This window comes from Prosopis cineraria, unplaced genomic scaffold, assembly GCF_029017545.1.
Source record: "Prosopis cineraria cultivar Desert tree isolate PC_DT_omini unplaced genomic scaffold, ASM2901754v1 PC2, whole genome shotgun sequence".
NCBI classification, from domain to species: Eukaryota; Viridiplantae; Streptophyta; class Magnoliopsida; order Fabales; family Fabaceae; genus Prosopis; species Prosopis cineraria.
The window spans coordinates 8,712,276-8,736,103 of record NW_026555333.1 but is presented as its reverse complement, the minus strand read 5'-3'; the positions used below and the strand labels follow the sequence as shown (position 1 = coordinate 8,736,103).

Here is a 23,828-nt window from a genome sequence, read left to right as displayed (position 1 = left end):
TTATTAATATGCATCAAACAAAAGTATTATGTTGTTCAAGTATGAGTAGATTTTACCTAATATAAAAAGTCTCATCTTGGGTAAAGGTGGGTTAAATAGCGAACATAAAATAAACAAAAAAACTTATAAATTTAAGTCTTGAAGTTTTAAGTTAAGATATAATGTTTTTTTTACTACTCTAACCCATTTCTCCTCCCCTTTATTTCTAGGCGGTTGTTCTCCATTCCTAATGAAAGAGAGAGAGAGAGAGAGAGAGAGAGAGGGATCAGAATCCTCAATTCTAAATTTGGTGGTCTATATTATACCTACCGGGTTTTAATGTGACCGTTTAAGACTATTGCAAAGACACTTTCAACGTGTATGCTGCTGTTTTTCTTCCATCTATTATAATACATTATATTCATACTAATTCTTTTTTTATTGTGTCTAATTATTCTTTTATTAAAGAAAATCTTGTTCAAGTTACAAATAAGTATTAAATATAAGTACCTTTTTCAACAAAGATTTAAATTTTGATTCGTCATATTATAAAAGACTAGCCTATTGGCAGATTAATTTTTATTTTTGGATCATCAAATAAATTGAAAATTATTCAGCAGTTGGAAGATAGCAATATGCTGCCCCCCACACTCCCTAAGAAATCGCTCATGTGTCTGCTTCACAAAACTATAGAACATTTTTTAGTTATTAGGAATCCGGTCCACTTAGCCTTGACATATATGTATTTTCAAGCTATATCTCAGTGTCAGCAACCTCATATCGATTTTGCCATGTCGACCACTTGAAATTACAATCAATTATTGATCAATGTTATGAAGCTATGAGTGCGTGTATCAGTAGGCTAACCATCTTTTAGTTCACTTGCTGTAATCTTCTGTATGCTTCTCTCAAAAAAAAAAAAAATCGAATATTGACTCGACCAGAATCATCATGAGCAAGCTACTGTCGGCTGAATATTTCAGATTATTTTTTGTGTCTGTGTGTGCAGTGAGCACATAAAGATATGTATATTACCAAAAAAAGATATGCAAAATCAAGATGTTTTGTCTTTTTGCACGTTCATTTAGATGATAAGAAATTAGGGATATACTACATGACAAGTATACGAGAGTGATCGGGAGATTAACTATACAGTTCAGGTAGCCTATTATCTTTGTCTCCCAGTAATGATTATTAAACAAAGTGTTAATCACGATTAAGAAGCAAAGCATCTGAACTGAAACCATCCTTATCAAAGGAGCAATGTGCAATCATAACTCAAAGGACTTAATTTTCTTTGGTCTGATCATGCATAGATGTAATGTATTTTTTTATATACAAGGCAACGCCTCATGGCTGCCAATGTAGAAACATACGAAACACAAACCCTTACAAATAATATCTTGCGGCTGATCCAGATTACCCCTTTGATAGGCTAAACGGGCCATTTACCTCCCTTATTTAAACTGATTTTCAGAGAAAAATAATCAATTGATGTAAGACACCAGATTTCATACACAATCTATCATGTTGAGTTATTTATATTTTATTATTTTTCAAGCATTTAAATCGCAGTCGTATTCATATATTCGAAGGTTTTGATGAGTGTTTTAGAACTTTCGAGTTTCAACGCACGCCTTCCTTTTCTTTTATATACGTGATGAAATTCACTCTGATGTCATGGTATAAATTTTATCACAAAATCAATTAGTATCAAGTACATTCACGTTTTAAAAATTCAAAGAAGGTGATGAATGACTTATAATTAATTATATGCATGTTAATTTGTTTGACCCCAACCACCATACGAGTTTATTTGTTGATGCAAAATCCTTTAGTATTTTCCTCCAACATTTCACACTTGTTCTATCATCATCATCACCATCATTTTTAGTTGTGTAAATTTTGTAATAGAATATCAGGAATGATGAATTACCAAAAGAATCAAAATAGTTAATCTACTAAGATCATTTATAACATGTTTTGTTTCACATCAAAAATTATAAAAATTATGATTTTAGTAAAAATAACCTTCCACTTGTTTCGAATGTGTACACATCGCACAAAACTATTCATAACAAACAGAGGTGCTCAATCCTATTTTATCATGCAATAGTTATTAAATTTTTTTATCAGCCATTTATTTATAATTCTTCCCTTCATCATATTCTAAAATTTATATTATGTCAAATGTAAGGTTTCAGCGCGATGCTGCGACGAGTAATGCATGACTACATAAAATATGAATCTTTATGATTACATATATCATAACTCCCCCCCCCCTTCTCTCTCTCTCTCTCACACACACATCTTTATGATATATATGAAATATGAGAAACAAAATGGAGGTAATTGAAACAGGGTTGAGTAGTAGATGGGCCAACTCAACCCAAATATGTATGATTATTAACTCAAAATTAATTGCTAAAATCAAAATTAATTGGAGGCAAAGAGCAAAGTGTAGAATATTCTTCTTTCCTTCCTTTATAATGTTTTTAAGCAGTGCAATTATATCATGGCGTACATGATTATAAGCAGGGAGGGAAACGGTGGGTAAGGGCCTCTAGGTGCATTTTGATATTGCCTCGGCACACAAGTAACGTGTGTTGAGTTATGGTCATCCAAGGGGACAGAAGAAACGAAAGCTCCGTGAGCACCTTGGACCAAAGAGGCTAAATAACATTGGTGATCTTGGCTGAAACTCGAATATCCACGTAGCATCTCGCTAGAGTTTATGGGAAGAAAGCCTCGAACTCCGAACCATGGAAGAAACAAGGTCAACATGTCCACGGAATCATGACAACACATCTCCTGCCTCCCTCAGAGCTGTAGAACTATGCTCTAATTGTTGCTAACAGGTTTCCGACGACCAAAACTAGTTCATTTGCCTTATATATCTGTCTCGACTTGAGATTTCTGAACCACATCCTCTACCACTGCTGTACTTCTTGACAGATATTTTAGCTTTGAAATGTTTATTCTGCATATTCTACAACAAACTTGGTCTTTCTCATCAGACAACGCCTGGCAAGAGACCAATAAGTTCACAATAGCGCTATTCGTGTCTTTTAACGTTTCGCTAGCAACTATATGCTCGTTTCATTGTCAACGATTTGAGAATTTTCTATACCAGATAGCACACCTGTAGTAATCAATTCAATAGCAAAAGCATTTGCCAAGGCAAATGTATATAGCAATTGATATGTAGGAGTATATTCCAAACTCCAAGCACTTGTAGAGTAGCACAAGAAGCCTGACTAACTCCAAACAATCCTTTAGTTTGAGCATCATAATTCATAACAAAGAATCCCCCAAGGCCAATGACTGACGCCACGAGGGTGTAGTAATGCTCTGAACTCAAAGGTTAACAGCGTGTGCAAACAATACACAAGTCAATCCAAATCCCTCCACAGGATGTTATTATGTCATCCTCAAAGGTTAACAGCGTGTGCAAACAAAACACAAGTCGTGTGTATTAAGCACTCACATCTTGTGTCAGCCTCTCTCCGATATGATAAAGAGATGGTTTTGAAATTGCAGGATTCAACGGACGAATTCTGAGAATATGTTCCCCCAAGTTCCCAGCACAAGCTTTCAAATAAAATCCCCCACAAAACTAAAACCCGAAACAGCATCTACAAAATTTCATGGGAGGAAGAGGGGAAAGAAAGGCATCAAGAAGCAACACATTGGTCTCGCGTCCACGTGGAAACTTTTAACAAGGTCGCCAGAAAGAAAAAGGTTAATATGAAATTTACCACCGGAATCTAAGCAAATGAGAAGCGAAAAGTTCATTTCATAGCTTACACAGCGCCAGTGGTTCCAGACACTATTGTCATCCTTAGACGCGAGATAGGTATTTATGAACAACCAACTCGCTGTAAAGATGACTTCCGACCAGCGGATGCAACTGATCAAAGAGTGTACAAAACAATTTAATCAAGGATAACCTGGAAAGAATCGTTATGAACAAGAGCGATGGGTCAATTGTCAAAGATAGAATATAGATAATGCTGAGATGAAAATCGTCCCTAGGAAGTAAAGAAAAACCGTGAGGTTCCGCATCAATCTGATCGCTCCAAATGCGGATCATCAAACCTCCGGTCGGCGGAGGCAAGCAGAATTTAAGAAATCAAATTAGACAGACAGTTACACAGAAAAATCAAAGGGAACCACCGCTCGATACTAATATTGCAGACATCATTAGGGTAGAGACCCCGAAGAGAAAAGGAGAAGAAGCTTATCTATCACTAACCCTAATTGTATAGCGTTTGAGGGAGACAGCGACGGCGGCGGCTTAGGTCATGCAATGTCAGTGCAATTCGGATCGGTACTTTAGGTCTTTAGTACATACGGCAATCAGAAAACCCTAACCCTGTCAGTAATGGCTCCATGCCCAATGGTCAGGTTAAAAAAAAAAAAAAAAAAGCGCCCTTCCATACATGTTTTTAGATTTTATATTATACTTTGTAGGGGGGAAAAAGTGGAAGAAGAAGAAAAATGAGGGGAAAATAGTTTTTTTTTTATTGGTGCTTGGGTATGAAAAAAGTGAATATGAGAAAAAAGTTGAGAAAAATAACATATAGGACCTTCAACTTTTCTCTTTAAATATGAAGATATTTTAAAGATAAAATTTTATTTTCAAATTTATCCACTAATTTTCAAATTTTATATTTATAGGGTAGTTATATTTTGATTATAGACTTTTGTTAAACAACCAATATATTTAATTTTTAAATTATTAAATTAGATAAAATAATTTTTTGTTAATATTGGATAAAATAATTTGTAGATATATTTTTGTTCAATCAATAATTATATATGATAGAAATTATTATAAGAATATATAAATATTTTTATAAATAATAAGATTATTATTGTCTATATAAAATTAATAAATTTTATCCATATAAATAATAAGGTTAATAACAATAGTTTAATTTTTCTTACTCAGCCAAGCATAATATAAGAAAATAGCATCCTCTGCTTTCTCTTTTCTTAATTTTTTCTTCCTCTTAGTTTCCCTTGCAAGTTAAACACAACATTAATGATATCTTGTTTGGTTTTATTTGAAGGGAAGGGATTTTTAATAAACTTTTGTTTGATTTAGGAAGGGAAATGAGGTAATAATTATTTTACTGGTATATCCTTATATATATATATATATTATATATATATAAAGTACAATTTAATTATAAAACTATTTTCCCCTAAAACTCCATTAAACTTCCTTAAATTTAATTATAAGCTAAATATATAATTTAAAAATTATAAAATAAAATTCATTCAATTAAAAAGCTTCCCCCGGCGCATATAGTTTTATAATAACTGAACCAGTACCATTGAGACGCACCTCTACTTCCTTCTTATTTTATATAGTTCATTAGTTTATTTATTGCGATCTATTAAATGAATATTACTTAAAAAAACACTAAATAAATTAGGTGGTACGACCGATAAATTTATAATATAAATAAAAATTTTAAAAAATACATCAAGAATGATCTTAGTCCAAGTGATTTAACTGTTAACTAATGATTAAATTGGTAAAATAAAAACTTAAAAGTAAAAGATATATTTGTATTTTGTAGCTTTTAATTATTAATTTTAAGAGGGATTTGTATCAATTTTTTTAAAAAAATATTTACAATTAAGATAAAATAAAAGGAAAAGTAATATATTTTAGTTTAAGGATATTAAAATAATTTTTTAATATTAATTTTAATATTAATTTTTATTTTCAAAAACAAATTGCAGGGGATATAAATCTAGTTTTATCTTATAAAATATACAATTTTTATATAATATTTATAGGGTTAATTTTTTTATCTAAATATTTTACATAGTCAGATAAAAATATTTTTGTATATTTTAATTAAATTTTATTAGTTTAATCATGATCAATTTGACTCTTGATTGAATCGCTATTTCAGCCAATTCAAAGATTAATCCAATTTTTAGTGCCATGAAATATATGGAAGAGCACTATGAAAGAGATTTATGAAATATTACTAAAAATTGGAGGGTAGATCATTCAAAAAATTTGGTTCCGCTTAAAAAAAGAAAAAAAAACTACTATTTAAAAAGGAGCAATATAAGGGGAGGGGAGGGAACATTTTGACTCTCCTACAATCTAAAATTCTCAACCAAATGGACCCCTTCTCTCCCCCTCCCCCTCACCCTCAAAACCTTCAAACCACTCCCTTCTCCTCTCCCTCAAAACCCTCTCAAACTAAACGCTTCCTTAAGTAAATGCTCTTTCATTTTTATAAGTTACTTTTGACCAACTTACCAAAATCAAGATGAATTAATTAGAAAAATAAAATTATCTTAAAATTAAATCACTTTTCAATTTTGCTTCTAAATTTAAAATAGAGTGATTTGAAATGTGAAAAAAGTTTTCTTATCAATTGAAATATTACACTTCTTTTTAGAAATTGCCAGAGGATAGTTTTGGAATTGTACGTTAAATATTACAAAAAGAAAAACAAGAAAAAGTGACTTATACAGGACAAAGAAAAATTTTTATAATGTGATTAATCAAAAGGACCGAAAAGATATATCTATAATAATTAATAATTATATATAAAGATATCAAAATTATTTAAGAGAAATTCCATATTGTAATAATAACAAAAAAAATTAAAAGAAAAGTTTAACCCAATTGAGTGAATAACTTAATTTTTGATCGATAATCTTTTTAACTTGTTCTACAAAATTCGAAATCAATTTATTAGTTTTCTGATTGAACTAGCTGACTTTTAGTTGATTTTAACTGTTCAACATGATTCTTAAAATTCTTGCTACCCTTGTAGGATTAAAATCTTCCACCATGATCAAGCATAATTTGGCAATAAAATTATCATACTGCTATATATTTTAAATCTATGTAGTATAGAGCCCACAAAGCTGCATAACTTGCAGGTTGCCGCGACCACCGCCGTGGTTGAGGCCCACCCCAAGGGATTCATCATCCCAATCACAGGATATGGATCCACTACTTTAAAGAGATGACCTACCAAATACAGTCGATGAAATCTGACCATTCATTTAATCCAACTATGACCTATCCTCATCATGACCCTCGGCAACATATGGTGTTATTATTTTATTATATTTCGAAGCTCAAACTAATCATCTTCCATTCAGCTGCCATATTCCTTGAAATTAAAGTCATATACATTCGCGCATTTGTCAGCGATATTAGAACACATCAAACGAAGACAGCCCATAACCTGTTAACAAATCTTCAGAGATTTCACGGCAGCTTCTGATGGTAACCATCAGCCACAGATGGCCGCTTAGTTCATCCATTTTACCATTCCGGCTTTCTCACTTTCCTCTGCTTCAGTTGAAACTCTTCCAAGCTTTTGACGACGAGCATTGAATAGGCAAGTTTTCTCTTTTCCTTTTCTTTCTTTTTTATTTGTTGGGCTCTGTTCATATTTCAAGTGTTATTTCCATGTCAGGCAGGCTTGGTGATTTCAAACGTAAGACCAAAAACTCTGAACTCTGCAACGTGGATGATGAAGCAATATGGAGGGTGAAGGAACTTCAGATTCAACGCGGGTGAAATTAAGTGAATGTTGATAATGGCGGGCTATTAGAAGGTAATTTTAATTGCTTTCTGAAAATAAAAAAATACATGGCACAAGTAAACTAGTTGGATTACTAGATTGTGGGATTTCACCAATTTTGGTAAAGTCATCCTCTGGCTTTAGAGGATGCCTACAACAAATGCTCGTCCTTCAATCGTAATATTTGACTATGCAAGGAAAAAATATCCTTCGATTCCTCCCTTATCGATAATAAATAGCGGATTAGGGCCTTTGCTGACAAGAAGCAGATTCTAGAAGTCTGAATGATACAAGCACACTAGACTTGAGTGCGTTAAGGGGGTGCGGCAAAGAGGGCATTCTGGCTTTTCGTTGCACCATTCCGTTATACAGTTCCTTAGTAGAACAAATCAAACACAAGATTAAGAGAACTGACAGAAAGAGGTACAGGGCATTCAATAAATGCCAATAAGAAATTCAGAATGATGCAAAGCAAGGCAGTACCAGCAAAATACATGGCCACAGGAAGTGGCTGTTGGGTGTTGCCGATTACTCAGGCAGAGCGTGCATTTGCTCACTCCACTAATTGCTTGGGACTGCAAAAGGGAGAAGAATTTCAAAATACTTGATGCTAACACATATCACACTAAATTGCCTGATTCCGACGAGGATTTTTCAGTAATTCTGTCATTTTAAATACACTAGTTGTGACAAGTCACTGTTTTTTAAGGAACTTGGTAAATCAATCCTTCCGACAAATGAGCTTCGTGAAAATCCTTTGTTGGTGATGGTAGCCACACTCATAATCACTAAAAAAAAATTTATCGCAGACAAGGAGAGAGTCTGCATCGTCTAAATGGTAAAATACAATATTAAGTATCAACTGTCAAATACAAGCTATGGACATGTAATGGAACAATATGACTCTATTCTTAAAGTATGGCTGCTCTATGTTCAGTAGAAGCGGAAAGGATTTCAAATTAATCAAATTTCAAATATCTCATGATTTGGATATTGAACCACTGGTGTGAGACACGCACCATTATTATAGCAATGGTCCTAACTGTTAAGCCCAAACCTTCCTATTTCCCAACAGATCAAAGAAAAAATTCATATTAAGGGGTCAAGTCAAAAGCTATGGGTTTATCCAACCACAGATCCTTAACCTATCAATAAGATACATCTGTGACAAGTACAACCTCCATTAAAACATATGCTGGCATATCATTTGAAAAACAAAAGAAAATGGATTCATGTGAAATTTGCACCTCAGAATTTGTAGTGTCGGATAACCAATTTCCTTTGTCTGTATCTGATGATGCTGGAAGACCCTCTTCATTTAAAACAGGCAAACCTCGTCCTGCACATAATGGTGGAATTGGATTGGTATAAAGGGCATATAATTAATGACAAATATATGACCCACATACAATACAGACATGGTCATTTTCCCTAATCTCCTGATGAACCAAAAAAGTCTACGAAAAAGGAAAATGAGAACAGTAACACAATGAATATACAGTGTAAATTAATTACAGTATTGTATAACCTGCAAATCTCTGGGGCGTCCCAAAGGATGTCTGATGAACTGAACTTGCAATTGAAGATAAATGGCTTCGACGAAGCCCTTCAGCAGCAATTATACAAAGCTGAATCAATAGAAATACACCCAGAATTTGGTATCTGCATAGAAGCGAAATTATAGTAAAGAAAGTTCTAAATCTAAAGCATCTAGAAAAGAGACGCGGTCAAAATGATGAATGATAAAGACATTAGGGGTAAAACCAAAGGCAGCGTAATTAAATAAAGGAAGAATGAGTGAATAACAACAAAGACTGGCATTTGTACAAATATCTTTTACAAACCAACTTCAGGGATATCTACCAAAACAAGGGTGGGCAAAATAAGACTAAACGAAATGGAAAACGAAAGCAAAACTGTAAAAGAGAGATAAGAGAGGGAATAGATAATTTTTTTATTCAACCATGAACATCTAGAAAGCCCACATATTTTTAAAATTGTACAAGAACAGTACCTGGGCCTTTGATTTGATGATTTTCCAATGAAGACATATCGAATTCCTGCAGCACGTTTTGATATATGATAATAGAGACCTGCGAAAGAGGAACTTTTAAAACTTGCTTTTAGACATTTCATGACAATAAATGAGCCCCTCAAGCAATGGATCACCTTCAAAATAGAAGAACATAAGATTAGCCCGCAGAACCAGCTGCAACAACTCACGAACCATAGGAAGCATCTAGTAGCAGCAACACAAAACCTTGCTTTAGTATAATTGCCTTCGATTGAAATTAATGAACCTAGTAAATGTAGTGAAGTTAATGTACCGTAGGCCATCTCCGAACTACATGCAACCAAAATCCTCTCAGCTTCTCCTTCAACCTTGTCAGAGTTGCAGGAGATTGCCCTGACGTGGAAGAGGGAAGTTCACTCACATCAGAAGTTTGAAATTCACTACTCCTAATGGTAGCATTTTCGCTATAGGTCTCCACAGATTGTGAATCAGCAAGGACAATTCCTCGGGATGCAATTCTAGAACTGTACAACCAACAAAGAAGCCATCATTAAATTTGAAAAGAAATATGTATTACTAACAGTGATAACAGAAATAGCACGTCAGATTAAATTTGACATTTGAGGAATATATATAATAAAAGAACGAGGCTGAGATTGACCTAATTCGTTCGGCAATATATGGAACAGCTGTCTGGTATACAATAAAAAGGGCACGCCTTGCAGGAGTAGGAGGAAGTCCATAAGGTCCTCCAACCTAAAAACCAATAAGAAATATCGGATGTCAGAACATTGGAGGAAAGGAAATAAAAGCTCTGCTAAAATAAACCTCAAGCCCTCTATACAAGAAATGGAAATACTACAGTCCTTGACTATAACCTCAATGATGTCATTTATTAGATAAAGACTAAAGGCAGTTGAAGACGCTACATAGTTTATAAAAAACACTCAACTGTCCGGGTTTTGAGTTTTAAAAAGCCATTCTCCAGAACGATAAGAAGCGGGTACACTAGCCACATGCTAGACAACTCAACATAGGCAGTCAGACACGGTCAAAGTTCATGCAAATACAGCAAACCTGAGTGATGTCACAGTATTCCTCTCCGAGCGTCTGTTGTCCTGAACCTGTTGTCATCACATAGTAAAGCATCTGTCCCAATAATTTTGTCTGCAAAACAATAACATTACCGTTACCTCTATCTTCAAACCAACACAGCTTCATTCCAGGATAAATGGACTGAAAATATACTGAGACAGCACGAATACAATTCATGAAGAAAAGTGTTAACCTCACTTTGATAGGTAACCGCAACTCTAGTACCTGTACCAAGGAAAGCAGAGCTGTCAGCTTGACTCGAGGGGGCCTATGAGTTCATCACCAAATTAAATTTTAAACAAGAAACCTATATAGTTCATAATTTTATCTATAAAAACGAAATTTCGTTAAAATAGTTATATCTAAATAAGGGGAAAGAAAAGTAATGATAGAAGAGAAAAACGAAGAGTGACGACTAGAACAAGTAATGCAACGAAGGAATTCAAGCGTTTTAAAGCTGCAGGTCTCGCCAAATTTTCAACAACAGATATATGAAGTAGTGAAAGATCAGTAATTAATTTATCCTAAGGGACAACTCCCATTTGCCAGGTAAATTAGACATATTTTTTCTACAATAAATCAAGGAGCGAACCAGGATAAGCAATTGACATAAAATCTTAGAAAGTGTAGGCGAAGGGGCTATATGGCCTACAGACCAAAGAGGTGACGGAAGGCATCGCGACAAGCTTCATAGACGAAAGAGGCATACTGATCATCCTTCTCAGCCGCTCTCATGATCTCAGGCTGAGCCGCCCTGGGGAATCGCCGAGGTATAGATGGTTCGGTGTTGGAGGGAGCAGCGTCGGCACTGGTACTCGGCTCACCCGAGTTGGAATGCTCAGTTCTTCCCAGGTGACCCCAGCCCATTCTCGCTTTCGCACCTCGTCCGACTCCCAATTTCAACAATCAGTTCGGGAAGTACTCAATTTGATTAATGATTATTCACTTCTAGGTTCTGGTTTATCCACCCCCATAAAACGTGCGAAAGAAGCAAAAAAGAAAAAATGGAGAGAAAAATTTTGTCCAGAGAAATTTGGACCGATTAGGGCAACGGACGACGGGCAAGGGATTGAAAAAGCAAGGGAGCAGTAGGGTGCATAGGTAACGAAAACGAAACCTCTTGAGAAAGGACAACGCCGTATTTTCCAACCCCATAACTAAAAACATTTCGCCGTTGCCGGGGATCGAACCCGGGTCGCCCGCGTGACAGGCGGGAATACTCACCACTATACTACAACGACTTTGTTGACAAATTTGCAAATATATAAGTATAAGTTACTGATCCGCTCGTAATTTTCATGATCATTAGGTTTTACTTTCTCATAAAATGAGTGTGCACATGCCACCGCTGGCATTTGCTTTGAATTAATATTTTTAAAATTGGATCAGATGTTAAATTAAAAATGTTAGTGATGCATGATTTTTATGATCCAACCAATAGCCAAACTGATAATTTAATAATTAAATTAAAAAATTGTATATGTAATAATCTAAATATAATAAATATGAAATTGCTACTTAACTTAAAAATAAAACCAAATATTTTAAGTTTATTATAACTCAACAAGTCACATGATACAACGTAACATCAAATAATTAAAAAAATTAATCATTTTCTTAAAAAATTGATAAAAATTAAAAAAGGGGTATTTTTTAACAATATAGTTTTTAAAAATTGGATTAAGTTCCCAATCTGATAGTCGATTCAAATGATTCAACTCTCCAAATAGTTTTTTCAATTCAACCAAGCCGTTGGTCTGACCGATTGACGGTTTGACTGACCGATGCGCAGTTCGGTCTAATTTTTTAATCATTGCTTTGAATAGGGGGCATGGGAAGGCCACAGCCTCTCTTATTTATGTATTTTTTAATAAAATATAAAAATATATGTTTTGACTATTTAAATTGACACAAAGATTAGAAGGAATTTTCATTTTTAGGCCAAAAAAAAGATGGAATTTTTATTTTAATTCTGTGTGTAGTCTTTTATGTATGTACAATACAATTGTTTTATTAGCTTGGAAATATATAGTTGTTTTAAAATCTATTTATTTTTAATAAGATAATACTACACATGCTCTTAAAATATTTATGTTATTAGGTTCTATTTTCATTTTATATTTGATAAAAAAACTATAAGAATTATTATTTACAAACTTCATCCAGCAATGCAACAAAAATTTCAAGATATATTAAATACAATGGGTAACATCCCAAAATTTAACCCAAAATTAATTAAGTTAATCAAGGGAAAATGAATAATTTTAGAGAAATATTTAAATATAAATAATTTTAGTTAGGAGATTATTATTAGATTTAATTTAGCATAAACCCAAATCCTAAGTTATATTTTTTTTAGAATAGAATTATTATTATTATTATTAAAAGAGAAAAGGGACATAATAAAAAAAGAGAGAATAGATGGGAAAGTACGTGTGAGTGTTCAATGTATACATATATAACATGAAAGAAAAGAAAGAAAAAGAAGGAAAATGATTATAAAATATAAAAAAAACATGAAATGAAGAGATGGGGTAGACAATTCGGCATGTGTATATTAAATGAAACAAAGAGGTAGATGTCAGTTTTCTCGCGTGGGATCCACCGCTTTTTTTAAAAGCAACACACTTTTTTTTTCTTCATTTCCCTTCCCTCATCTTTTCATTCCTTCTCCTGCACATAGAGAGAGCGAGCGATGCTGCGGCGTAGAGTTGATTTAAAAGGTAAAGTTTATAATAGAATACTTTAAATAAGATTTTAAATATTCTAAAATTATGTAAGTGTTATAAACACTTTTTTTAGTCGTTTTTCTCTTTGAACTGCAACTTTTGAGATTTTAAAAACTTAAGGTTTAAAAGAAAGATGCATTTTTTATGCGTAAATCTAGTTGTTGAGGTTGTTGATAATGTAATAAATATTTTAGAGTATTATTTTATTGATTGAATTGGAATTTGAGGCATTTGAGTTTATCTCTAGATCCCTGTGAATAGATTTTTGGTTAAATCTAAAAATATAAATTATTTGTTAATATTTAGATGATTATTTGAGATAAAAAATAAATTATTATGGCTATAAAATAATGATTCTAGGCTTGAAATTAAGTTTGCAATTTTTGGGTATTTTTATGTACAAAATTTTAAAATAAAAAGGAAAATTTTGATATTAAAAATTATTGAATGATATTTTTATCCAAATTCAATGAAATTACAGTGAAGGAGACTATTGAACTAAGTAGATAGGTTCAAATATAAAATTAAATTTTAGAACTCAAGAGGCTTAAGACTAAGGTCTTAAAAAATGAAATAAAATAAAAATAAATACTTAGGTGTTAGAGTATGAGTAAAAATTGTGTTAATAATATTATTGACACATTGAGATATGATTAATTGTAGATTAATTTTCTTTTATACCATTCAAGCTTTGGAAAGCTTTAGAAGTGTTGTAATTTGAGGGGTAAACCTTGACTTCTCAAAGGTTGAGGTAACCAGAAAAATTTATTTTATGCATTTATATGTTAATTATTATGTGGTGAAATAAAAGAATATATATATATATATATAAATTTTGAAATAATTGTTTGTAATGCATGTGACTTTATTGAGACTTTATGATTTGTAACCAAGTTAATTATGACTTGGTCCGAGTAAGATTGAGATTGATTATAAATTGTGAATTATGTATAGTGATCAATTGTATATGAGCATGTTGAGTTTTATATAATGCTAATATGGTTTATGTGGCAATATAAAATTGATGCAAGAAGCATGATTGAAAAAATGATAATTCTTGATACTTATTGAGCAAGAAAGTTAATAAACATGTGGGATAATTATGAATTATATATATATATATATATGAGCTTTTGAAATGCATTTTCTCATGAGTATGATCATATGGCGGGAGTTCGCCTTAGTGAAGGAGTTAGCTGTGATGCAAAATTCATATGGTACTTCGCTATTAACTAATAATCATGGGGGTTATAGCCGCTACTTACCTTGTAAGGTACTGTAGCATTGTTCCTATTAAGGGACTTGACCCTACTAGCCTACCTGTAGTTTTGGATAGAGCTAGTTTTGGGTATGACACTCCATCGTGTGTGATTTAGGAGAAACTGTGTTCATAAGTGAGTAAAGTAACTATGGCCCGGTAGCCCCTCACGATCTGATTAAGGCCTTAGGTAGTCTCACTACATGGATGATCCATTCCGATTGTTGGCTCACAGATTTCATGTCAGACGAAATAAGGGGAGATATAAGTAAGAGATTGATCATACATATTATATTATCATACCATTTGAGTGGTTGATGATTATATTGAGAATATAATTATAATTGTAGAAATGAGAACATATAATAATTATGCAAATAATGTATGTGTGGCAATTTGTGCAAAATTTGTACTTGACTTTATTCTTAAGATTATTCACATGAATTAGATGTTAATGTGATTAACATGTTATTAATGTGATTGTTTACATGGTCACCTTGATAAATTTATTAGCCACTTACATTCATGATTAATTATCATGCATTTGTATAACTTAGATGTACCTTGGTTACTGAGTAGTTGTACTCATCCCTCTCTTTTAACATATTACAGAGCTAGCTCATCTAAAAAGAATAGAGGAAAGGAGCATTAGGCCATGTGATATTAATTACTTCTGTAGGCCTTTTCTTTTTATTTTGATATATGTATTTAGTTTATGATATTGCCAACTAGGATAATATATTTTTGATCCATTTGCATTATGAGTTTTGTGTTGGGAAAAATGTATTTTGGGTTCTTGGGAATGTGGTTTGATGCTTGTGTTATATTAATGGGCCAGAATATTAGTACAAGTGAAAATAGTTAATATCTGCTTAAATTGAGAACTTGAATGTTGTTATGGTTTCTCCTTGTGTTTTTGATGTCCAAGGGTGAGCAATTGATATTAATTATATGTGAATGAAAAGAAAAAATTCATACATATGACAGGCTATTGATGAATAAATGATATATATATATATATAGTATGATGACTAGGTAATAGTCATTGTGATTAATGTGATTGAGACCTTGGCCCCCTTTGCCAGTTATGGAAGGGTTTGAGTGGCCAAATATTATGTTATAAATATATATATATGTATGTATTGTATGTAGGTATTATGGAGTAAAGCATAGAGAGAAAATAAAGGGGGAAGCTTTTCTCCCATGTTGATGTGTTTCATTTATTATGCTTCCGCATATGTCTAATTAAATGATATGAATTTTTGAAATATTTTAAAAACTTAGGATCCATTTGTGTCGAATCGTTTGTAAAAATACATGTTAAAAATTTATTTAGAGTAGTCTCTTATAGGATAATCCTTTTGCATTAGTCATTAATTTATTATAGTTAGTCTGATAATTAAATCCTAATTTAAGACACCCTTTGCATAATATGATTGATATTTACCACAAAGTGATTTATCCAAAAGTTAAGAGGTTATATTTGATCTCATTATCATGTTAATATAGTTATTTACTATATAATTGATTAAAAAAATTAAATAGTAAATTTAATAAGTAAATAATAGAGCTTCTTATATTAAACGAAACTTTAGATCTCAAAGATGTATTTAAAATCATTCAATACTTATATAGAAGATGAAACTTTAACCGATTTAATAATATTTTATATTGAAAAAGAAATTGATAAAAAATTTATCATAAACAATAATTAATTATTTTTATGCTATAAAAAAATTGATGAGCGAAACTTAAAAAATAAAAATATATTTATTTTTTATATATTTATTTTTTTATATTTATTAAATTGAATATAAATGTATACGTTCAAATATTTATGTTATATTAATGATGGGTGTGTGTATAAATTTATATTAATGATGGGTGTGTGTATAAATTTCCTTCAATTATCATATCTAACTTTTGATTTCATCTCTCCCTAATAAAAATGTCTGGCACTACCACTGTTCACCATTAAATTGTAATTCTATCATCCAGATTGCACGCACAAAAAAATGGACTCTCAAATTGGATGGGTTTTGAACATGAAGTTGGATAGAGTCTGCATCCAAAATTTCAGCTAACACAGCAATCATACGGGCGAATCCAATCGCACAGAAGTAGATGAAAGAAACATTGATGATATCGGGATCGAATCAGTTGCTCCCAAAATTCTTCTTGTGCAAAAACGGTCTCTCGCTGCATGGAGAGTGTCTTCAAAGATGTCATGGCACCAATGACAGCGAAGATCAGCTTCAATACATGCCTTTGCATTTCTAGATAAGACTCCAAATTGTTGAGTGGGCATGTCATAAAACTAAGTTTTTCATAGGCTTCTTCGATTGTGAAATTCTTGGTAGAAGAAGATCCCCATGAAACAGAATCTTCCCCAAGTTCAGGAGAAGGGGGAATAATTGGAATAAAATTACTTAATAACATCACGTGGAAGATATGAACGTGAACACTACAAACACAATAATATGTTATCATTAACTACCATATTAAAGTGGAAGCTTTTTAGCTCATTTTTTAACCTGAAAGCTGGAAACAAAACAGTGCACTGTAAACCATGCATGCGTGCTGCAGCTTAGTCAAGGCATATCTTTTTGTGAATCTCAATGCCTTGCAAATCAAGCGGGGTTAATCTGGACTGTTCTGTATCGTCACATGCCTAGTTGTCCACCATCATGCAGTACATTATTACTAAATTCACCATATGATAGGAAATATTTATTGTGGGGTGAATTACAATACTCAACTGATAACCTGTGAATTCGTGCTCTAGAGTACTTAAGTTTAAATTTGTGCAGCACAACTAACCAATCAATTCCATTCAAACCCAGAGAAGGTCAACTCTCCAGCCAGGCCAAGGAATCCCGGAGCATTACAAATACCCCTATAATCCCCAAACAAATCTGTATATTTGGAATAATTTAGTGATTTATTATCTATTACTTACACTCTGCTAATTTAAGAGGATATTTATGACTTTCTCATACTATAATCGAAATTATAATTATGAATAAAAAGTCATTCAGAAGCATGCATTCGTTGAACAAAACCCCACATGTTTTGGGAAGTATGGTTATGATTAGAAACCAGAGCAATTCCCCTGTTTACAGGGTTAATTAAAGAATAAAAAAGATTAAAAGGCACGGACTTCAGGGAGAGAACAACATTTATGCAGTGCTGATGTATTTTGTTTTTATATTATTTATTGATTTATTGATTATTGATTATATATTCAGATATCCAATATCCCATTGATTAAAGCACTTTCCTTGAAATTGAGTAGGGCTTATTAAGAGTTCCGTTTATTGGTTGATGGATATATTTAGTTATTTACCGTTCACGGCACGTTAGTAATTTCTTTCATCTGAACTTCATGATAACAGGTTGTTAATTAATTCACATCTCGTGTCCTTTCTTTCTTGTTACTTGCATTTTCTTTATAATTTTAGCAGATAGTTATCCTAGATCCTAGTTTATAAACATATATCGCACGTAAGCTTTTATTGTATGACAATCTTGAGGCTCCTCTGAAAGAGCCGAGAGTAAGTACAAGGCACACGGTTTTCCATGTTTCCCAGCGCGGGAACTGGTTAATTTATAAATCATGTTGTTAATTACATATATAATATTACAACACATCTTCATTCTTATTTGCACTTCACGGCTGCAATAGTGGCCACGCACAGCCAGATGTCTCTTATTGCATTTAAGTTGTGCCTATCTGTATAAATAACTTCATAATTCACATGATCAGCTCAGAATCTGCTTTGTTCTTTATGGTGAAATCAAAGGAATCTTTTTTTCCCTCTCTATAAATATTATCGACTTGCCGCCTTCAACTTGTATGCCTATTAAGCCCATTAATATTATAATTATTCTAGAGAGGATATGTTCATTGATAAGCGTAGTCATGGTTGACTTAATAATATTCCTGTGTCAAGAGGGATATATCAGCTGAACGGCAGGCAGGCTCTATATAGAGTTGGGGCTGGTGTAATGAGTTTAATTTGAAGATTGAGACGGAGATATTATACAGAGAAATACAGAAAGATGGGGAAGATCAGTCCATGTGGCGCAGAGGAAGGAGAAGGCCTGAACAGAGGAGCGTGGACGGTTCAAGAGGACAAGTTACTCACTTCTTACATTGAGACCCACGGCCAAGCCAAATGGACACTCGTTCCTAAGAAAGCTGGTAATTAGTCTCTCATCTCTCGCCTTTTCCTCTGATTCACTGTGCATGCATGACCTTTGACATTAATACAAAATGCAGGCTTGAACAGAAGTGGAAAAAGTTGTAGGCTCAGATGGTTGAACTATCTCAGGCCTGATATTAAAAGAGGCGGTATCACCCAGGATGAAGAAGAACTCATTATCAGACTTCATAAACTTCTTGGTAACAGGTTATTCCCTCCCCGTTTTTCTCAATTCGTAGGTTATCTTACTTTTGTTAGCTTGTTAATATGAATCTATCTCAGGTGGTCTCTCATAGCTGGAAGGCTACCTGGCCGAACGGACAATGAAATCAAGAACTACTGGAACACCACTCTGGCAAAGAAGTTAAGAGCACGGTCATGTTCAATGTCTGAACTAGATGGAACCATCATATCAACAGTAAATAATAAGCCTGGTGTCACTCAACCACGAGTAATCCGTACCAAGGCTAGTAGATGCAAGAACGTGATGATTCAATATCCCCGGAGTCCAAAGCAAAAATCGCCAGCTTCAAATGAGCCACAGATTTATGAATCTCACCAAACCACTGATCAGTTCTCAAACCAATGTCAGGGTTCTGATGCTTCAGAAGCTCAGCTTTCACAGGAATATCAGCTTCACGAAAATCACAGTTCATCAAATGTGAATTTATGGAGCCCTGGAATAAGAAATGAGTTTCTAGATCAACTAAATGAAGCAGAATTTTGCCCACGCTTTAACCTTGACGAACTTTTGGTCAGTTGGACCAGTAGTGGAAAACTCGAGGACAACATCGCTATGGATCTAGATATATCCCTCATAGATGGACCTGACTTTGTTTAGTTTGAACTATATGTCTGTTAAGACCGTGTAAACGACATGAATGAACAATAATGAGAGACTAGTTAAAAATTCCACTTTTGGTCTTGCAAGTAAAACTGATTAAAAGAAGTAGCCTCATCATTCGTCTTCCCACTTGTTTTCTCGTTTATTTTCTTTTCTGAGTGACGAATCTCTATTGATACATTTCTTTTCTGAAGGACGTAAAATAAGCCTTTTGACTTCTTGTCTCTGATGATAGTTCTCTAGATTTAATTTTTAGGACGGAAATGCACTAATTTTTTCTTTGTACTTTGATCATTTGCGAAAATTTGCTAAATATTCTACAATTTGCGTGATAAAGCATGTGGGTGGAGCGTATTAATGAGTTCCTCTTTATCGTGGGTTAATAGATAGATGTAGCCATTAGAAAGAATCTCAGTGCATGTTTGGCTTTTTTTTTTTTTTTTTTTGGTTGCTGACCGGAAGGACAATTTCATTAGAAAAGTCACATCATATGCAAAGTTTACAAACACTAATTCCGACAAACGAGAGCTACGACAAAATGGAACCGATACTACGAGATCTAAAATACAAAACAAAATATAAAGGAACAAATTCAACAAGCAGATAGCCATGGTCCTGCAGATTGGAGAGGCAATGACTAAATTCTTGACTGCCACGTGATTCAAAGAGTGGCCATCGAGAGTGAAGCCATCCCCTTTCCAACACTGCTGGCAGCTTCGAAAACTCATTCTACAATAGAAGGATCAGAAAATATCTGAAAATCAGTAAGAACTAAAAAGAAAAAAATATCATAGCAGACCAGCTGAATCAGCCATTATCATACACAAAATTAATCCACAAGACAAGATTATTAAAAATAGGATTAAAAAGCGCACAAAAAGAGACCCTATGAACAAATACAACAATGCAAACACATAAAGAAAACAGGGGCAAGTAAACCATCTGCAACGTTCCAGAATTTCTTTCCAAAAAATAAATTGGGTTTAGACATGATTGGGAACTAGGAAGTGATTTTGGGCAGTTAGAATGGGATAGGTTAGGGTTTTGGACTAGTAGGTTCCTAGTTCATGCCATGCTGATGAAAGACAAAATGACATTGCACGATAAATAAATATCAATCGTCAACTCTTTTTTTTCTTTTTTTAATCAGAGGGACAGGTGCTAACACTTGAGGTTATTAGTAGAATGAAACCCGCTACATCGCGCATAAGAGAGGGAGGTCATATACCATCAAGCTATAAGGCCATTAACCAAGCCTTTATGGGTGATTTTGAAATCATTAAATTAGGCAAGGTATAGGTGACACATACTTTGAGTATGCATAAGAATCTCTCAGTTTTAATTAAACGATCAATATATCACAATATAATATAATTTTTTAAATTAAAGATTGAAATAATAAATTGAAATAAGTATAAAGTCTTAAATGCTAAAACACTTTTGAAAATATTGCCTCTAATTGGGCTTGCTTAATTCAACACGTCAATCTAATAATCTATTAAATTTTTATTCTTATAAAAACTAAGTACGCAGAAATCAGCTTTAATTTAAAAAAATAATGGATTTCATAAGAAAATTAATGTCAAATTATGATCTCTTTGCAATTAAAATTTTTAAATTAAATACTCATTCTCTTGAGTTTCAGTGCTATTTTTTTAAAAAAAAAAAATCTTGTTTTGGCATTCATCTTTTTATGAGGTCTTCACTTATTATTTTTTTAAATTTATTTTTTCTGGAAAGAGGCTATGATTTAATAGATGATTGGATTTTTGTTTTACACACAAACAATTTGCAAAGTCAAGAGTCAGTATCAATCATGTCGATTTTGATATGTACAATTAAAGTGCTTTAGTTTTATTATATAGTATCGTAGTGACTAATTTATTATCCGTGGCATCACGTTTAATTTACGTGCATTTGTGCCTCTATTTTTAATCATATATAGTTGAAGTTGGACGCAAAGCAAGGTCCGGTGCTTGCGCAACTACACATGAGAAAGTCATTACGCTTAAATGTTGAATTGATGTTTCGAACTTGCAAGCACTTTTTTTTTTTTTAATCAATGACTTAAACATAGCAATAAAAAATGAATTTAAAGCACTTTGTAGTGTGGTGTTGAAGGGCGGTCTTACGTCAAACCATATCCGATCCCTAGCAAATTAATTAAGCCACTCTTCTTTGAGTGTTAGATTATTATGTATCTCATCGCAACTCAAAATTCAGAGCGGTTTGCTCCACTTGGTTAAAATAGTAAAATAGAACTAATGTTACGTTGTATCGTTCTTAGAAAAACATTTTTTATCATCAAAATTTCTCTTAATTAATCTGCAATTTGGACCTTGCGTTTTAATTAGTATTAATTTCATCACAATATTCCAAAACGTTATATAAATAGTCCTATATATGAGAACTAGATTTTGAACCCGGTGTACTTTAAACATGAGGATCGTCACATTTTGAAGCCGTATAAAAGAACTAGATTAACATTAAGTAAAATAAATTAAGCAAATTACAAATGGAATTTTTTTACCCAAAAATTACAAGTTGGGTAAAACGATGATGAATATGAATTGTGTTTTTTCTATGATTTAATTTTATAAAAATAAAATATTTTTCTGCGTGACGGTTTTGAAATGAACTGGCTAGTTCTTTTTTTTTACCCCCATGCAAAAAAAGTTAGGTGAATGCTCACATTTCACTCCTCCTTATTATATTATAACAATTGACCTTATAATATTCTACTACATCATTATATACTTTGGAGAAATCTGATCATCGGTATAATTTTTTTTTTTTGGGGAAAAAATAGTTAGATTCCTTATATGCCCAGTTTATAGCGTTAGTCGAATATTTTATATAGTTAACCATGAATTAAAGCACATTTTAAAATTAGTATAATTTACTAGTATTTCATTTTACTAGAGATCTACGTATGTCCGGGGAGCAAAAGAATCTATTAGAGCCTGTTTCTTTTCTATTTTTAAAAATTATTTTTTGTTTTTTAAAAATAGAAAAATTTAAAAACTTGTTTGATTGAGTGTTTTTTATTTAATGTTTTGTAAAACTATTTTCATCTGTTTCTTTTTAAAAACAAAAAATAAAAGCAACTTTTATTTGCTTTTGTGTTATTGTTATTATTTTCAAAATATACTACACTTGATTATTAAAAATTATAATTATTTTGATCAATTTTTATTATAAATCACCATAATTAACCATTTATAACCATTATTATTAGTTTATTTTTTAATTCTAAAACCATTTTAAATTAACATAACCAAACGGATTTTTATTTTTTTATTTTAAAAAATAATTTTAAAAACTATATTATAAAACAACTTTTAAAAATAAGAAATGAGAACAGAACCAAACAGGCCTTAAGTGTTTGATCTTATTTCACTATTTTTCAAATTGTCGGTTCATAAGTGTTCTTTTTTTTTTTTGACATAATAAGGATTTTCCTCATGTTCACAAGATTATATTTTCAAATTTTATTACTAATATGACGACATTATTGGTCATCAGCAATATGTAAGTACATACATTATTAATTATAATAAGAGTATTTTTAACTATTTTAAAGAGACTATGAAATATAGTTATTGTCAATGGAAATTGTCTAGTTGATAATGATTTAATATATAATTAATAAAGTCATGTGTTTTTCAAATCCTACTTCTGAAATGAGATGCATATTTCCCTTCTTTCTCATTCCTAACTAGTTAATATGATCGACCAAAAAAAAAATAGTTAATATGAGAACACCTTCATTAACTGGGTTATTCTTATTTAAAATAATAATAAATACAGTAGACAATTAGTAGAAGAGTCTTACAAAAATGAATAATATAAAGTTGCAAAATAAGCTCTAGTAATTATAATGAGGGAGAGTATTTAAGGCACGCAAGGACGGATCTAGTAGGGCAAGGGGGGTGCTTCGCCCATACTTCAAACCGTTGGCAAAAATTATGATTTGACTAATAAAAATTTTAAAATAAATTTTGACCCCCACTTGATGTTTTATTTATAAGTTGGCCTCCCATTAATTAACTCCTCCATGGCTCCATCCGCCCTAAGGCACGTGTTTATATTCAGTATATTTTACCGTTTCATTTTACCGGAGATCG

At 32.4% G+C, this 23,828-nt stretch overlaps 2 protein-coding genes and 1 non-coding gene across 4 annotated transcripts; 1 reads left to right on the top strand and 2 right to left on the bottom strand.

Moving 5' to 3' along the window:
* Nucleotides 1-7,625: 7,625 nt before the first annotated feature.
* LOC129304174 (peroxisome biogenesis factor 10) lies at nucleotides 7,626-11,776 on the bottom strand. 2 transcript variants are annotated; one of them, XM_054943860.1, is made up of 11 exons: nucleotides 11,322-11,776; nucleotides 10,859-10,890; nucleotides 10,648-10,737; nucleotides 10,232-10,326; nucleotides 9,884-10,094; nucleotides 9,726-9,795; nucleotides 9,571-9,649; nucleotides 9,085-9,218; nucleotides 8,804-8,895; nucleotides 8,040-8,131; nucleotides 7,626-7,931 (listed from the first exon to the last, which is right to left on the bottom strand). In XM_054943860.1, exons 1-11 carry the CDS (start codon nucleotides 11,530-11,532, stop codon nucleotides 7,829-7,831), a joined length of 1,209 nt encoding a protein of 402 aa, XP_054799835.1. In that variant the 5' UTR covers nucleotides 11,533-11,776; the 3' UTR covers nucleotides 7,626-7,828. The 2 variants fall into 2 exon arrangements, with proteins under 2 accessions (XP_054799835.1, XP_054799836.1); XM_054943861.1 differs by having other exon boundaries at nucleotides 10,864-10,890; nucleotides 11,322-11,433.
* Nucleotides 11,777-11,834: 58 nt separating this feature from the next.
* Nucleotides 11,835-11,906, bottom strand: TRNAD-GUC (transfer RNA aspartic acid (anticodon GUC)). Its single transcript has one exon. It is a non-coding gene; the product is annotated as a tRNA-Asp (tRNA).
* A 6,144-nt stretch (nucleotides 11,907-18,050) lies between these two features.
* On the top strand, nucleotides 18,051-19,818 carry LOC129303732 (transcription factor MYB1-like). The gene is made up of 3 exons (XM_054943235.1): nucleotides 18,051-18,856; nucleotides 18,935-19,064; nucleotides 19,140-19,818. The coding sequence occupies exons 1-3, from the start codon at nucleotides 18,715-18,717 to the stop codon at nucleotides 19,696-19,698; spliced, it is 831 nt and encodes a 276-aa protein (XP_054799210.1). The 5' UTR covers nucleotides 18,051-18,714; the 3' UTR covers nucleotides 19,699-19,818.
* Nucleotides 19,819-23,828: the final 4,010 nt, after the last annotated feature.